The 18,186-nt window shown below is 40.2% G+C and overlaps 1 protein-coding gene across 3 annotated transcripts in view; it reads left to right on the top strand.

The window, feature by feature from the left end:
• AFF2 (ALF transcription elongation factor 2) overlaps nucleotides 1-18,186 on the top strand; it is a 339,134-nt gene that overhangs the window by 15,991 nt on the left and 304,957 nt on the right. The window contains exon 1 of one of the 3 annotated variants that reach the window (XM_083876556.1): nucleotides 17,197-17,308. The exons of the other annotated variants lie outside the window; for them this stretch is intronic. Within the exon in view, the coding sequence (XP_083732682.1) occupies nucleotides 17,286-17,308 (23 nt within the window). The 5' untranslated portion in view covers nucleotides 17,197-17,285. Of the gene's footprint in view, nucleotides 1-17,196; nucleotides 17,309-18,186 lie in introns of those variants that run through there. 3 annotated transcript variants of the gene reach the window in all.

The raw sequence follows: 18,186 nt of genomic DNA, 5'->3' as shown, positions 1-18,186 counted from the left end.
TTCATGGTAAAAAATAAAACAGGAAGGGAAGAATAATAAGAAAAAGAAAGCAAAACGAAACATGAATAATTCTTCCTCCAATTAAAACTGTTTACCCTTGGATAAGCCAAAAGAAATTGGTGAAGTAAGTAGTTTAATAGCACATGACCTGTAAAGTACTTAAAGTCATCTGTGAATGGAAGCTACCCTAAGCCTGCTTCTTGTCACAGTAATTTGTCTGGTTTAAGAGCAGAATAAGTGGGTCTCCTTGGCAGTACAAGAGCAAGTAGATCACTGGGTGAGATCAGATAGGAGTCTCTGGTGGTAACAATTGAACAACAACAAAGCTCTTCTTTGACACCATTTCTACTGCTGTTACTTCTCTTAATAAGTGTGCTAATTATCATGAACCTGATAAGGCTTGTATTAATTGACTGAACTAAATGTAAATTCTGGTTAAATAGAGAGGAGTTCAGTAGGCTTGACAGGTGCTGATTTGCTTAACTGGTGTATTCTGAGTCATGGTGTGCTTCAAAACAAAATAAATAACCTAACCCTTGAATTTTGGGGAGGCTTCAAATGCTCAAGTTTTACTCCTAAAACAGAAAAACTAAGTTTTCAGAATATCTTCTGCCTTTCTCTGCTGTCCTGTGATGCTTTATGTGAGGACAGTTCTTACAGTTTTTGCACTGCAGTGAAATCCCTCTGTAGCCATTTGTTGTATTTACAGGGCACAGGGTAGTGTGGCCTGTTTGTCTCCTGACATTATTACAGTAATAAATGCTGGAAAATAAATAGCACCAACTAGTGTGATGGGTGGTAGGGTGGCTGGGGAGTTCCAGTTAGAGGATGCTGTGCTTTGGATGGAACTCTCTGGACAGATGATGTCTCTGCCTCACTCTGTTTGCAGAATGGACACTGGTGTATAAACTTGGCTTTAGAGACCTTTCAGGGCCTTGTAGTTGTGAATATACTTAAAGACCTTTCAAATAGATTTTATATATCCAAGCAAAACTGTATCAGTATGAAAATGTCCTTCTTTTACTTGGGAGGGGGGAATTTCCTAGTTAAGTGCTCAGTGTTGTAAGTGGAGACATGGAAATGGATGTGGAAGAAGCAAACATGATACATCTTAGCAACAAATATCACAGACATTCTGGGAATGCTGGAATATTTGTAGTATATTTTATGTGTACCATAATTTGACATTGCCATTAGTGCTCACAACCTCTTCGTTTTAATTGTCAGGAGGGCTGTCACACAGTAACATGCTGCAAGAACAATCAACTTTTATCATTTCACAGCTACCTTTTATTACTTTGTAAGATGTTTTAATTCTTTTTCCCCCTTCTCCCTACACGTGTTCATGGATGAGACAAACAGATCTGGAAACTGGTGTCCTCTGCCTATTAAGTGCCCTGGCAGAACAAGGCTCTTCCTCTGTGTTCAGGTCTGGCCAATTCTAAAAGGAAGTTGAAGAATCCCTCATTCCTGTACTTGATGCCCACTGTCATCTGTCATGCTTCTAGGGACTGACTTCTGCATTCATTTCTGCTAGGTAATATTCTCCTTGCCAAAACACTCCCAAAGCAATCTCCCACCAATCCAGCAAAAGGCAGATGTATCACGAGACTTTTGCAGTGTCTTAGGACTGTGTAATCTCACCAGAAAGGGACTGCAGTGGTACCTCACAGTTGGTTTTGATGCACGTGGGGTAAAAGTAGCTCAGTGGTTTTGTGCCCTGTGCACGCCACCTGTCCCAGTGAAAAGAGGAAGCCTTAACTGCTTGTAATGGTCATGAAACTAGCTGCACTTTACTGAGACATACAGGTGCATATGAAAACCCCCTGTCTGAAAGTACAGAAGGTAATGAATTGACTGTTGATAAATTAGAATGCAGCTGCACTTCTTTGCAGGGGTGAGGGTCGTTTATTTCTCTGTGTGTCCCCTTGTCTTTTAATGCAGGGTAATTATCACACTTTAGTTTGGATTGCAAGATCATCACATGCTTTTACTGCAGGCAGTGCTTTATTGAAACTATTCTGCATTATGTCTACAAAGGTTGAAAGGAAGGGGGGGGGAAATAGAATTACTTCCTGCCTGAGGAACATGCTGCGGGGCTTTTTTTTTCTTTAGTTTTGTATTCACTAATTTACTGTTTGTTCTAGAGCAGCAGTGAGTGGGAGTTAAACTTTAAGTGCACATTTGGCTCTTTAAAAAGACATTTAGTGTACAATTACTGCTGTTTACCATCTTATAATTGTTGTGTGTTTAGGCTTAGTCAGGCTTAGGAAGATGGGTGTCTGTAATCTTTGAGGGCTACAACTCCCTGTCCTAGTTTTTACAAAAGAGAAAGTAATTATAGATATTGAGATAGATACAGAGATAACATAACACTTTGTGCTGTGATGTTTTAGTGATTAGTGTAAAATAAACACATAGACAAAGAGAGAGGTTGTGGTGAAGGATTCTGTATGTGGCTGCAGTTTCAGTCAGTGATATTTGAGCATGACACTCAAATCCAGTCTAGGAGGGGGGACTGCTTGTCGTGGAGTCCCCAGATTTGCTCTTCTGTGCTTGCACAGGTGCACAGTTTATAAAAAGCTAGTTTTAAGAAAAGGGCTGTATTTGTAGTAACAACTGTACGTTATACCACATCAGAGTAAATGTAGCTGCAGTCACACCTCGGTTGGCAGCCCGGTGCACAGGGGTGTCAGCAGGTCCAGTGGCAGGGGAAGTATCACCATCAGCCTTCTTTGGTTGGCACCTTTGTCAGACAGGAAACAGTAGAAACATGGATAACTGTGTATCTGGGAAGACCCACATCTGCAACAGGATCACGACAGGACTTGAAGTGTAGTTTATGGGAGCAGCCCAGAGCTGGAAGGTGCAGGTCTCCCAGTCTGAAGTCCATCACGGGAAGAACAATTGGATGTTTTCAACCTGTTTTTGTAGCTTGTTGCTCAATAAAACTGTTTGTCTTTTCAATAATGCATGGACAAAGCACTGGAAAAATATGGATGAATCCAGGTGTAAAATACCTAGACAGCAGTATTTCCATTCTAGAGTTACTGAGATGTGGTCTTTGTGGCTTGGCAAAGGATACCCTGCTGACACACATTGTCTGGATTTTTTTCACAAGGAAATGCATCTGTGAGAAATAGGCTGAGATGGGTATTTGGTGCCTGCAGTGGAGGTATAGATTGAGTTAAATGGGTTGATCTTCCTTTGAACTTGAGTGGAAAAAGCAGTTGTGTGAGAACAAAATGTGGCAAATATGTAACCGAAAATGCCCATAGTACTAGAAAGGCATGAGAGGCAGTTAAAAAGCATCATTAGCTAAAACAGTATCTTGTTCCTTTAATTCAGTTTTATGACCCACTGTAATTAGAGTACAGTGTTCTTCTTGAAACAGGAGAATATTATTAGATTTCAGGGCAGTCATCTGAAATTTTTCACTTATAAATAAAATCAATGCTTTCAGCTTTATTTGTCAGTAATGTTTTTTGAATTACAGGTGCTCTAGAGAAACAAATCTGAGGGCTATTTTGTAGCTGAAAGCCTTTGAGAAATGTTCCTATCATTCAAAAAAGATCTGAGGCTCTGAGTAGGTATTGTGAGTGTCATATTAACTCTCAAACTTAGAATGCAAAGGACAACTAATCCTTCTCTTCTTGGTAGAAGTCATATGCTGCTTTTTAACTTTCTTCACCATGTTTTATTTTTAATGTAATTTTAATGAAAAGGTGGATCTGGCATTATAAAGTTGTTGTTTGTTGCATCTCTTCTGATGTTAGAGCGATAGGAGTTCCAGCAGTGTTACTTTTTTTTCCTTTTTTGCATAATATTATATATATTCTGCGCTTAAACTTTGATCCTGTGTTCAGTCCTACCAGTTGAAATCCATGACACTTTCTTTGGGCTTTATCTGTAGCCTTTTAAAATCAGCTGATACTTTTCTTAACAGGCTGTAATAGTCTCTGGATTGAGACCGCAGAGCTTGAATACTTGGGTGTTACAAAGGTGGAAAACAGGGAGGGAGGTGGTGAAGATCAAATCCACCCTTCCATTTAAAGGGTGGAGATAAAGCCTGATACAGTACCCCACCTCTCCTTGATAAGGCTGCTCTGGCTGTGTTAATGCTGCTCCTTCTCTCCGTGTTGAACTTCACCCACTGACATTAAATCCTCTCTCATAAGTGATTGGTGTACAAGCCTACTCTGTGATTTCCAGGCGTGTCAAGGGATTTAGCTGTACAAGCTTTTTCTTGTATTTGAAATGCAACTTTTTGATAGTAATAGGAAGGCATGGATCAAAATGTGTGATTCATCCTTCTTTGTACCCATAAAATCCTGTAACAATAGCCCAGCTAATTAATATAGTTAATTAATTTTTTCATAATAACTGGTAGGAAAAAACCAACCACCCACAAACCAGAAATCCTACTTTTTAAAAAAAAAATAATTTCCTTTTTGATGTGAATCCAGTTGGGCTTTTTTAAGACTGAACATTTAAATGGGAAAATATGTTCTTTTATAAAGCATAAATTTTCAGCAATTTTATGTCAGTACTGGTGGAAAATTTTTTGATTTAAAAAAGGATCACTTTTGCGAGTGGAGGAGGAAAATAGTTTTGCTTTAAGAAATAAATCTGAGCATCTCTTAATAAACATTAGCTTTACTGTGGTTTTTTATCTGTATGTGCTTTCATAAAAGGTTCTTTTTAGTGCAATGCACATTTGCTTAAATCCTGCAATACCTTAATGCCTTTCATGCTAGTGCATCCCAAGGCACTTTACAATCTGTAAAGTTAACCTTAGAGATGCAGCACATAAAATTCCCTAAGACAATCCTTTTTAAAATGCTGAATAAAACATCTTAACTGTTAAGTTTGGATTAAATGGCCCAGCAGTTGGTGCATTTTTTCTTTCTGTGGAAAATATGTTTGAAACAAATGACTGAAATGAATAAAGGCTCTGTAAATAATATGACTTCAAATGATATTCATGAAGGCCAAAATCTGCCATTCTGCAGGAGGAAGTCTAGACATGTACAAAGTTCAGCTCTGTTAATTAAGAGGGAGTAATACGCTGCAGTGAGTCAGAGCAATTTTATAATCCAAATGCTGCTAAAAGGGACTCTTGTCAACCTCAAAATCTTGTTTTGCAATCACTGTGTAGGGAGACTTGCTGGCTGGGGAGATACATGTCTCCCTTAGGCTTGAATGCAGTCCAGGCTGGTAGTGACCAGGAGCTGCTGCCATCTGATAATTGTTTGTTAGGCTATGCAAAATAATTGTGGTCTCCAAACAGTTCCCAATGTCAAGAAAAACCCACCCCCACGCTTGGCACTAATTATTGCCCTCGCTGGCAGCCCCGGTGAGGAGGCCAAGGCTTGACTGTTGTTTCCCCTTTCAGTGCTTGCAGTGGTCCTGCTGAGAGTGTATGTGTGTCTGGTTTGTGGTTAAACGGTGTTCTCTCTGTTTTCTGCAGGGCTGCCAGCCCTGTATCTTTTATAAGTGCTGATTTTTATCATTATGAAAACAAGATCCTTCATCGTCTTCTCACTCCACCTTTAGGTCTGCTGCAACCTGATTTTTTTGTATTGATGCATTTTTTTAAAAAAAAGGAAAACACGCAGAAACAAAATAAAAAAACCCAAACCAGCAGAAGAAAACAAAAGCTGTGGCAGATATGAATTTGTTGTGCAGGATAAGATGAGGCCAGAAAGAATCAGTGCTTTTAAAATAGTATTTTTTTTCCAAACTAAAAGAAATAGAATGTACACTGAAAAATAAAACCCAAGAATAACAGCCAGCTGATAGCAGTGGAATACATAAGAGAAGGAAAAAAACCAGGATTATGCAGCCTCAGAAAGAGCCAACAGATGTTCAGGGCGGGTTAGAAAAACAACATGATCAACAGTACGAAAGCTGCGACAGATCTAAACAAAACCCCAAAATAGATGCAATTCTAGAATAAGCCTGGAAAAGAGAAATCATTATAGGCTTTCCTCAGCACAGGCGCTGGTCTCTGATAAAACAAGATTGAAACTTCTCAAAAAAGAAATTTATACTGACGTGGGTTTGCAACTTCATTGCTGGAGGCTTCTTACGCACCTCTGCCAGAGGGTAAATTGGAAACAGGCTAAAAACCAGCAGTCTGTTCCTGAGGCAGCAGAGGTGCCTGAAGTAAGAACTAATTGCTGGCCCTGGAACAGAATGGTGTGTTTTCTAGGAATGGGGAACATAACTGCTGTATCATTTACATTTTTTTTATTTTTATTTTTTAATTTTACTGGATGATTTCAGGTGGAAGCAAGTCCACACAGAGCGTGTGGTCGTGTACAGTGGCCTCTTGCCCCTGGTGCAGAGAGGTGTGTTCCCCAAGTGAAGGAAATGTGAAATGTGGGTACAGCCAGGTGTGTGTGATGAAGAATAATGGTGGGGATGCCTTGCTCGGACAGGAGTCCTCTGGGGAACCAAATGTGGAGATAGAGCAGCTCTTTTTTTAGGAAACCTGCATTTTTGGGGGCTATTTGGCTGCTTTGCTCTGAAGTGAGCCCACATTTGCTGGAGCCAGCCCAGGCTTCCTGCTTGTCACTGTGAAGTGTTTTTTTTTTTTGAAAAGGCAGTGTGTATGGATCCTGTTGTCTGAATTTCAGTGAGACAGAATATTGCTCTAGCTTTATCATAACGCTGGAGAAGCGCCAGAACAAAGAGCCTCCACCCCATGCTGCAGGACAGACATGATTTGGGTGCCTGTGTGTGGACAGACCCCATGGCAGGTGAGGCTGCCCAGGCTCACACCAGCCTTCCCTGGGCACCAGGAAACCCTCTTGAAATGCTAATTGTCGAATCTACATTAATTTGTATAAATTATGCAAATCAGCAGTAGCGCACCGCTGTGGTTTAGGTGGTTCTCGTGCTGTACTTACAACTTCACGTTGGGCTGACACAGGTTTTATTCACTGCAATAAATGGTTTTGTTTGGAAAAGCTTGCTTGCTTAGAGTGTTTGGAAGGAGCTATTGTTGGTTTAGGTGCCCGGGTTTGCAGCCCATGCCCCTGGTGCTCTCTTTGGTCAGCTCTCTGCTGATGTCCAGCCTCTTCTTGCAGTGGCACAAAGAGAGGAGCTGAACTTGGGGCATATGTTTCCAGAAGGAATCCAGCTCTGGCTCCTCAGATGAAAAGGTTAAAGACTTTGACACGAGATAATTATAAAAGGAAAATGAATCTTTTCTTGGATCAAAAATTATTGTGTAAAAGAGTGTGTAAATTATGGCGTGCAAGTTAAGTAATGGCTTTTATACTGAAATCTGGAATTACTGTGATGAAGGAGACGGTGTCAAACTGTGGTAATTTATTTCATTTTGGTTTCTCAGATCTGCAATGAATTTAGGAAATTCGAATTTATAGCAAGTGGGTCTTTGTAAGAATTTCTCTGCAAGAATGAGGATACTTTATGTTAGTTCCATAGAGGTCATATTCATACCATTATTCTAGCTTGTACTTCCAGTTAGAAAGTTCCCATGTATGATTTGTTCCACTGGCTTCTGGAAGTGGATTTTTCAAACTTTAAATGTTACTACCTCATTTAACTTATATCACTGCTCTTCAGTGTTTGAACAGGGATATGGTGATGAGCATAATGCAGTATTTTGCTAATGAACCATAAAACCTTCCAAGCACTGTTTACTTTCTTTTTTTTTATTTGTGGAAGGTTTGGGATTTGGTAAATTTCTTTCCAAGCTGTGCATAACTGTAGTTTTTGTTACTGCACAAGAGTGCTAAGAGCTCAGTTTGAAGTTTCTCTGGACAAAATTTAAAATTCTCAAGATATTAAGTCAGATTCAATACTAAGGCTAGATTTTATTCCTAGTGGAGGGCAGTTATGAAGTGGTCATGAGGATAATTCACCTGCATGTCACAACACTTCATACAGACAAGGCCTGCTGATGGTGCAGAGCAGTCTCTGCCTTGTGCTAAATCAAAACCTGGGGTGCTGAGCCTTTCTGTGTTTGTTTAAAGAAAGAAATGAGCCGGCCGTATATCTGCCCTATCTAAACCGTGCTCTTCTGTAAACACAATGGCTATTTTTGAACCCCGAGCAGGATGTTTTTTGGTGGAGGGATAATGCAGATGGATCCTTGCGTGCACACAGCACACTCCGTGTTTATCACTCGGGGAAGGGGCTGTGCTATCGTTCATTTCACTGGCAATTCTTTTGTGGTGTCAGTATCATTTCCCAGCGAAATTGGCTAAAGGAATTGTTTCGAGCACAATGGATGTTTTGAACTGGCCTAATTACTTACTCAACAGCCAATAACTTTGGGAATTGTTTTCTGTGCGAATTCTAGATACAAATTGGTATATCTTTCCATTTGTTTAAAAAAGATTAAGCCAATAGGAGAAAAAAGGATCTTTACCCATTTTCACTGAGCAGTGAAGTTTGAATATACAGCTTGCAATTGAAACTATTTTTTTTCCCAAAGCCTTTGAGGGCTGTTTCTCAGTCTAGTGTAAACAATTTATTGTTAAAGTCCTAGAATATTTGCATTTTAATTAAAGACAATTTTAATTAAATACAAAACTTTAATCAGAAAAGCAGAGTTTAGGCAGATAGTGTACTTGCATGCTAAGCAAGCTTACTCTGAGGGGACCTCTACTCTGTGTAAAACTGGTTTCTGCGGCAGTTTAAGCAGGAAAGTTGTAAATGCATCTTCCTTGCCTAACTTACCTACAAATTGTAATCTCCCTCCTGCATCTTTTAGCTGCAGTAAATATTCTTCCTCCAGGCAATTAAATGAAAGAGGGGGTGATGCAGAAAATCTTAAAGGGGCAGTGAGCAGGAGAAAGTTCACTTGGAGCTCCTAAGGATGCCTGTAAAAGTAAATATTAAAATGACTGTTGCATATTTTGAATATTCTGTATCACTTATGTGTTCAGTTTTGTTGTTGTTTTTTTTTTTTTTTAAGCATAGGCAACTCTGTGTCCATTTCATGTTGGATAATAACTGTGATATCTGGAGTGTCTGGGCCTGGTAGTGCTATAATGCTGATGCTAGAACAGCATCTGGAGTTAATACTCGTCGGTTTTGCCCTGTTCTATGATGTAGTGAAGTAAATTCTGAGGTCTGACTGGCAAATGTATTTTTTTGAGTTTTCCTCCTTTATTCTGATGGGAATTTGCTTAGGCCAAGGTGGCACACCTGGACAGGGGGAGTAAATCCTTCCCTGGTGAGCTGTGAACTCATCCTCTGAGAAACACAGTGGTGCTGACTCTGAGAGGTTTTGGGTTGTGGTTATTTTATAAGTTGGTTTTTATACCAAGGTTTTAGTATCCTAAGGTAGCGAAGAAGTAGGTGATTTACCTGTCTTTTGGAATTCAGTTAATTCTGTATAAAAATAACGACTAAGAGCCGAAATGATAAATAGATGATATTTCATGTTCGCCCATAGCTACATGTTTTGGAAGTAGTGCTTCTCATTAAAGTCTCATCATTGCCAAGCTGCTCCTAAAAAAAATTAGAATGCAGGTGTCACTCAAGATCTGTTTAGGACTGAGACTTCTGTTGTGATTTAGTATAATATTGGCATCATGTTTTAATTCAAAGTGGATATATAGCGTGCATACAGAAATATTCTCTCTTACCCTACAGTTACTTGCAGTAATGGCAAAGCAGTTAATATATTACCTTTGCTAACAGGAAAAGTGGTGCATATAAATATTTTTAGTCAATAATGTATTTTTAAAAAGGTTTCTTGGTGGGATCAGATTTATGTTGTCAGGAGAATTTATTCAGCTGCCAAGCGCGGATGCCCGGCACGCTGCGTGTGCTGATATTTACAGAGCAGTTTCTTCCTGGACGTCAGCTGGATGTGGTTATGGCAGGGTTATGTAGAGAATTGGGGAAATCAGTCCAGGAATCCTTTAGTGCAAAATCCTGCCTTAGATTGGTGTGATCCAATAAAGCTCTGCCTCGACACGTCCCTCGCAGTTTTTTGGTAGCGTCAGATACCGAGGTCAGGAAGGGGCAGAGCGCTGGAGCCAGGATCTGTGCTGTGGATCTGAGAACAGAATCTTGCCTGGAGCATTTGAGATTTTCCTGATGTATTAAACGGGCCATTTTCCTCCCCCTGTTTTACTTATGCGTTGCTGCCAGCTGCAGCTCAGCGAGGTAGAAGTTGGAGCTTGCTCCTTTGGGTTCCACAGATGAAAAAAGTGGAGAATAATGGTACTTGTGCATTAGATTTTGCCAAGTGTGCATGTTTCAATCACTGTTGTTAAAGAGCCTGCATATAATTTGTTGTACAAAATATGTATATAATGAGAAAAATATGCTTGAACAGAGATTTCGTGTTGCACAGAGTAGCCAAACCGTATAATGAGTAAAGAAAAGAAAAAAGCACAGTGCTGCTTAAATCCAGTTTAAAAGTAATGATCACAAAATAATTTCAATTCAACTACTTTGAAAATTAAAAACCTTTAACATATTTTTAAAAAAATTATAATTCCCATTTGTTTTTACAGTGCTAAGATCAGTTTTTGAACTTGTTGCATCAGGCTTGATATCTTTTGATGGAGCTGTATTCAGTTACACTGAATTTTTTCCAAAAATTTTAATTGGTTGAATGAAATCTCTTCTCCCAAGATAGAGGTAGCTAAAGCCAAGGAGTTTTTTTGCTGCTTAATTAGCCTGGTTTGTGAAATGGTTTGGAAGAGGAGATGTCATGAAAAATTTGATACATCTGTGGTGACTTTGAGGTAACCCGTCAGTTTTATCAAATAAAGAGCCAGAATTTTGTTGATTTTTTTAAATTTTATTTTGATGCATAGGTGTAAATTAAGCAGATTTTTTCCCCTTCATTTTATGTCCATTTTGAGTAATTCTAGTTATCTAATCAGCATAAAATGTGCACTGCAGTTTAATAGCACTGCATGATTATACCTGATGATACACTTCTTTTTTAAAGGAAAAAGAATCTAATAACAGGATTCCGTATTGATTGTGCTGCTAATTCTGCCTTGCAGCCCAGACTGGCAGAAGGCAGGTAGCTGAATTGTATTTAACGGTTTTATTGTGATGTGACTAAGATGGATGTGACATGGTCCTCTATTATTCGTTTGAGAGTGTGGACACTAATGAAGCCATTAGCTGAGCTAAGGCAAGTGAAGAAAATAGGGAAATTACCATTATTCTGAAGCCATTAAGTTGTAATCTGCCACTTTCTCTCCTTACTCAAAAAGGCATCTTCTTTTTAAGGCCTCCCTGACTGTCCTTTAAAGATTCATTAATTCATTAACTTTCCAAAGGAGATGGAGGAAACACAATTGAAATTTTAATCAGCTCAGTGTGTCATATTATTAACATTTTGAGTGTATCTGTATTCACTGTTGCACCACATCAGGTTAAGGTTAAATAAACTACATTACAGCAAATAATGTTCTGTTTCATACTGTAAAACATAAAATGTTGAAGGCAGAAATTGGTTTCATGGTTAAATTAAATTACAATACAGAGCTCATATTAAAAATATTGTCATTCAAATGTATGTTCTTTGGAGGAAATGCAATACTATCTCCGTGTTATTAACATTGATATTTTCAAAATATCCACAATTAGTCTGGTCTGTGTGAAAGGTTATGTAAAGCACTAAAAAATTTTATTTTATAAATGTCTGCCTTTACTATGTTGGCACTTATGATCAATGCTTTTATTTTATCTTTTATAAAGTGAGTGACTGATTTTAATGTCTCTCTCCAAATGGGTCATTTAGACATTAAATACAATTACAACTGCAAATTTTTCTGTCCACTATTACTTTCATTTGGATGCTGTGTAGTGCTATTTTTATCTGTCCCTACTTTATTATTTAAAAAAAAAAAAAGTTCACTTTTTCCTCAGTTGTCCTGGAATGTCCTGGAGCACAGTGAGCAGCATCTGGTCTGTGCTGTTGGACCTGATTGAGAGACAGCTCAAAATCCAGGAGTGCTCTTCCTTAAAAATTTCAATGTCCCAAATGAGAAAGAGTGAGTGCCAGTCTGAGTATGGGATCACTCCTTTTGATTCCAGATAACCAACAAGAACTTTTTTGGGTTTGTGTTTTTTTTTTTTTTTTTTGGGAGGGGGGAAGAGTAAGCCTATTTTATTTTGGGCTTTGTAGCAGTGGTTTTATTAATGCCTCAGCGTAAAGAAGCCTGAAGTACAGAGACTTTCTGGGAGGTGTGTGTTTTAAGGGCTTGAACCCCCTCATTGCAGGGCTAGGACTCACACATGCACAAGGGTCTGATGGAAAAACAAGTGTGGGAGCAATAAACAGAGATGCCACAGCCTGCAGGTTGGAGGTGAGTTTAGGGATGAAGACAAAAGGAAGGTACTGAAGGCCTGAATGTGCTGTTACTTCTGTAAACTTGAAGTTCCTTTCCGGGCTCAGCAAAGTTCTTCCTCTTCTTCCTCTGTGTTTGTGTTTGGAAACACTTTCCATTTGGTTTTGTACCGTTTTGCCCTTGTGCTGTATCACACAACTTTTAAGCAGTGATAGAACAAAGCCTGCAAGCTTGATGTTAGTATTTATGCTAGGCAGGCAAGCCTGGTATAAATCTGAGGTGTTTTTCCTTTCTTTCTTTTTTTTTTTTCTCCTCTAGTTGTGATAGTGTCAGTTTGATATATCACCTTTCATGTTGTGTTTGTACTTGAGGTCAGGAAACTTCTGAGTTGTGCCTATCATCAGCATTGTAAATACAAAGTAGCCTTTGGCACCTTAGTGTGGTGCCTTGCAGTGGATTTGTCAAAACAAAACAAAATCCCCTCTTTTGTTTTCCCCTGGAGTCAATTACACTCGGGATGAAGCAGTTAGTGACACCAAGGATAGCAGCTAAAGCATTGCAGGCTAACCTGCTTATCGGAAGTGCTGCCTTTGGTATTTTTTAGTATCACTGGCCAGCTTTACTGGTCCATTGAGAACCTCTGCTCTCAGCAGGACTTGCAAAACTCATTAAAACTTCTTTGCAGATTCTTGAGCTTCCAGAAGGTACCCACCTAAACAAACTGATTCTACTGTGTCAGTGCTGGCAGTTCCTGGGGGCAGGACCTCTCCTCTCTCTGCCTGTGCAGAAAGGCTTTGATCAGGGAGCTGGATCGGTGGCTGTGCCCTCCAGGCCTGTCCTGCATGTCCTGCTGCAGGGACATGGGGATCCATGTGCCAGCCCCATAGCTCTGAGGACAGGCTGCACTTTTATCTGGGGTGCACTGTCCATAAACAGGTCCTGAGTGTGTGCTAGAGAGAGTTCTTGGGCTTCAGAGATCTTGTATACAGCTCTCTGAATTGTGTAATTGTGTAATTATGTGCACACACCTTTGTAGCTGCTGGAATTGTGTGCTGTGTGATAATACCCATATATGCATTATGTACACATATGCATGGTATAGGGCATGTATATTATATCATCTATGTATACATGTATTATATCATCTGTGTAGAGTGTATCTGTATGTTCTTTAGATGATGCTTTGAGGCCTCACACAGGATGATGGAATTGCAGCTGGTTTCTCCACACCAGTGGAAAATGAGCTGGTGATCCCAGCTTCAGTACAGCCATGGTGTAGTAATTTAGCAGCAGTTGCCTTTCTGTGTCTTGGATTTCAAAATGCCTTCTCCTATGCTTAAGTGTATATAACTCCGTAGCATGAAATGATGTAAGGAGACCTATTTCTGGACAAAGCTTTTGCAATTGTGCAGGAAAACTTCGTTTTCACTCCCTTCTGAGACAGGTCAGCTGGTTAATTTTGTTGCAGCTGCAGTGGCATAGGAAATGTGGCTCAGGTGTTCCCATATTGCAGTTGCATGTCAGATATAGGCTGGCTTTTGTGAGTAGAATTAGATTTTAGCTGTGTTCCAAGAAAAAAAAACAACAAAAAAACAACAAAATCCAATGGAGAAAAATTAGCTACCTGCCTCCAAAGCAGGAGAATGTAAATTACGTATTTTTGTTTTAAAGATAAGTAGATGTTCATTAAACATCAGTAGATTAAAAAACTGTTTTTGGCTTGGGATGGGGTTTCCATATCTTTCTGCTGACATGTAAGGTTTGGGACCCAGTCACATCTGCTGTGACGTGCCTTGCTTGAACAGAGCTTTCTTCTCATCTCCTTTTGAGGTCGCAAATAACCCTGGAAAGCTTTGAGAGACTTTTTCATACGGTTATGAGTTCTTCTGTAAATAAAGCAAATCCTCAGGAGTGAGTGTGAGGAATGGTTGATCCTGAAAAATGAGGAATAGGAATGTGTTTTGAAGCTTGGTGAAAAAACCCACATGTTGTAATTTATTTATTTACATCCATTACTCTGCACTTCTCCAAGCACTGAAACTTGACCAGGACACAAGAACTTATTGCAGATCTGCAAAGTCCTGTGCAGTGGGGGCTGTTCTTAGTTATTGCTATCAGCAGCAATAAATGTAGTAAACATAAACCTCTCATGGCAGCCTAATACATCCCTCAATTTGTGACTTCTCCAGCAGCCAGAAAATAGATGAACTTTAGAGTGGGCCTGAAAAGGGGTTATCAGCAAGCTCTCTGGGTCTGCAGACTTGAGGAGAAGATCAGGTTTCAGTGTCCACATTCTCCATTGAAAATACTGTCATCAGGATCTCTGAAGCTTTTGGGGGACTGTCGTCATAATTGTTGCTGTCTTTCATATGAGGAACAGGACTAACAAAATCCAGACAAGCACAGAAGAAGCTAAACCCAGTGTGTAGAAATCTATATCAAATTTAGCCAGCTACCCATACAGACTTTGGAGCATCAGTGGCACTTCAGAAGTAGCTGGTCCCAGCAGAGAAACACTAGTATCTGTTTTGAGGTGGAAACCACAAAGCGTGGCTTCATCTGAAAAAAAACTGTGACAGCTTTCCTGAATCTTTGCTAAGATCCATAGGAAAGCTCATACTCTGTATGTCTTCAAACAGTGTTGACCTGACTATGCTTCAACATCCCTTGATAGAAGGGAGGTTCTGGGGTTTGGTTTTCTTCCGTCTTCCCTTCATCACATCCAAGCAGGGATCTCAGTGCTGTGCCTGGAGTCCCCTGACTATACTGAAGTCATTAACTGCCCTCCTTGTGAGCTTGGTTTGAGATGGAGATGTGTGTGAATAAACAATGTGTATGATTCAATTCTCCCTCTCGTGGTCAGATGGGGCCCTTCCCACAGTCTTCAACCACAGACATATTAGATGTGTCTATTTTATGTAACTTGCATCTTTTGGAAGCCTCCCATGGTGGTAGCACAACCAGGATTTAGTGGGGACGTTACTGATGGTTGTTGAAATACATATATTGACTTTTTGCCACACGGTGAGTGGACAGATTGGAGATGTGAAGCGAGCTGCGACATTCCATGGGATTGTATTAACCTCTGCCATGCACACCTCCCCTAAGCGTTTCTAATTTGTCTCTGTTTCAGTGTTAAAGTGCTGCTGGAGCACAGCTCCCTTTATCATCCTCCTGGCACTCCTGTTGACTCCAGTGGGTGATACAGTGTGAGCTCTGTTGCTTTTCAAGGATGCTGCAGTGTCGTTGACTTTGACAGGAGCGCTCCTCTAAAAAAAAACACCAAAAATGAGAGGAGGATTTGCTTCTCTGTTATAAATCCCACTGTTTGGTAAGAAAAGTCCTCAGGATTTTTGTTCAATGATATTTTAGTTTCCCCAGAAGGAACAAAACCCTACTTAAAAGAAAAGCAAACAAATAACCCTGCACAAATGTACAGGATTAAGCGTTCCGAAATCAATTCTTAATTATTGTTTAATTGATTTCAGATATAAAAAAGAAACAGAAAGGAAGAAAAAGTTTAAATATATTCTTTGCACAGGGCTTAACAGCCATTTTTATCAATGTAGATGTTAGAACAATACCAAAATTCTGTCATGAACAAAGCCTCTGTACACCAACATGCCTTTTGTTCAGTTTTATCGTTGAGGAGCAGGAGTTTTACTTTATTAGTTTTTCCGATTTATGTCACAAGTATTTTCTGTCTCATGCATCATTTTTAAGTGCTGTTTACACTTATTTTCATCCACTAGCATGGGAAAATAATTGCCAGTCTTTAGAGCTCCTGTTAAATTCTAGCGCAATAAGTTTAATTGCTTATTATGTATTTCTAAGTAGTTGCTTTCCTCTAAGAATTGGCTAAAGATTTTCCTTGCACAGATCTTGACTCAAAGATTGTCCTTTAGCTAGAAAATATTGATTAGCTTTTGTTTGGCCCCTGTGGAGAGCACCTTATCTCTAAGACTGGGTTTTGTTACTATGAGGGTTGACAGAATTCAGATTTAACCAGGTGAAGTCTGCCATGGTCAGTAAAATGTTAACGAATCAGTGTAATAAAATAAGATATTAATCTTGTGATTTTTTTTTTAAATTTAATCAAAAAAGAGATTTTGGGGACTTCAAGCTGACTGAAGTAATTCATGCTAATTGTCTCATCTGCTTAGTATGTCATTTGTCTTCTATGAATATCAATGCCTACATTCATTTAATCTAAAATAATTAATACCCAAACAATTAATAATGAGCGATAGAATCTGAATTTAAAAGAACTTTAAAAGACTCTGAAATACATTAACAATTTTTAAAGACTGGATGTAAATACTGCATTACATCTCAAATTACGCTATCAGAAATGAACAACTAACACAAGATTGCATGCATCTTTTTGCTCTGCATGTGAACATTGTTATTTTACTAGCAAGTGTGTTGTGGCAGGTCAGGGATCAGGTGTCTGAGGCATGGTTCAGGCCTTGTGCAGGCTCAGTGCAGGGCTGCTGTCGGCAGCTGAGCAGCCCAGGCTATTTCAGTGGAGTGCGTGGCTGCCTCGCTGATGTCAGCAGGGAGATAGGTGCCTTTGAAGAGTGATTCAGCAGCTCTCAGTGCTGACTAATCACTAGATTTAGCCACTAGCAAATGCAGGATACACGATGATGTCTGAGCTCCTGCCTTTTAGGGCTGGCATACGGCTCTGACTCAGGGTTGTATCTGCCCACTAATGATCTGGTGCCTCCAGCCCTCTTCTGATGTGAGGAATCTGAGCCCATCTTGTCTCCTTCAAGGCAGCAAAACCCTCAAAAAGCATTCCTGCCATAATAGCACTTTGTGGCTTTACAGTAATAACCTGGTGGCAGAGAAAGCATGACTTTGGGACTCTCAGCACCCTGAGAGGACAGAGGGCTGCTGCTCTCCCCAGCAAGAGGGAATCCTGGAGGAATCGGCCTCTATGCACCTGCCTGAAGATGAGCTACAACACAACCAAAAATGCAGCAGTCGCAGCACCAGAAGTAAGTCTGATCCTGTAGCTTTGTGGCCTGGGAATTTGCCTGGGGAGGGTGGTTGGGTCTTTGGTTGGAAGTGTTTGTGTTTTCTGGCTGGCAGGAATGGGACAGAATAACCAGGATTCTTACTTCTGGTCTTGGCTGACAGCTGTGAGCTGTGCCCTGGGATGAACACGTTGCCTTTGAGGGGCAGCAGACCCTGGGTGACCGTGGCTTCCACACCACGGTGGGGTCCTTTGAGTCCCAAGGACTCCTTGCTTCCCATTGTCATTGGCTGCTCTTGGTTTTAGCAGATCTTTCATGCTGCTGAGGAAAGAATGTTAAAAATGTGAAGCGGATTAAGTAGATGTGGAGGCATTAACTGAGGACCTGTCTCTGGCTCCCAAAACCTGCTGTGCTCCCCTGTCCTCTCTGGCACACTTGTGACCTGGTGATTTGGAGGTTAACCAGGTGTGGCTAGCGATGGAATATCACCTGGCACAAAATTTAACCATCTTGTCTCTTGCTGCTGATGTATTTCTTCAAGGGGACAGTACACCCTTGGTCTCTCTTCTTTCTCAGTGTTTTAGGGCATTGGCCTAGCATGTTCTTTCTCAGCAGCTTTCTGGTGGTCTCTGTACTTCAGAGGATCACCCTACCAAGCAAATTGGTGGACTCTGTGTCTGTGCTGTGGATGTTAAATTTAATTTTCCCTAACTCCAGGTGTGTCTCCAGGCTGTAACAGAGCTGGCAGCGTTTGGCCATTGCAGTTCAGTAGCAATAGCCTGATGTGCTGCTGTTGCCTGGCACAGAGGACATGGTCATGTTCGGAGCTGTTGCAGTGATATATTTCATATGTGGTTGTCTGAGCCAGAGGTAGTTTAGATTTCCAAGGGTGAGAGTTG

The sequence above is a fragment of the Zosterops lateralis genome, assembly GCF_965231275.1.
Source record: "Zosterops lateralis genome assembly, chromosome: 21".
NCBI lineage: Eukaryota > Metazoa > Chordata > Aves > Passeriformes > Zosteropidae > Zosterops > Zosterops lateralis.
Note: the sequence above shows the minus strand (reverse complement) of the source record. Positions and strands in the feature narration are given on the sequence as shown.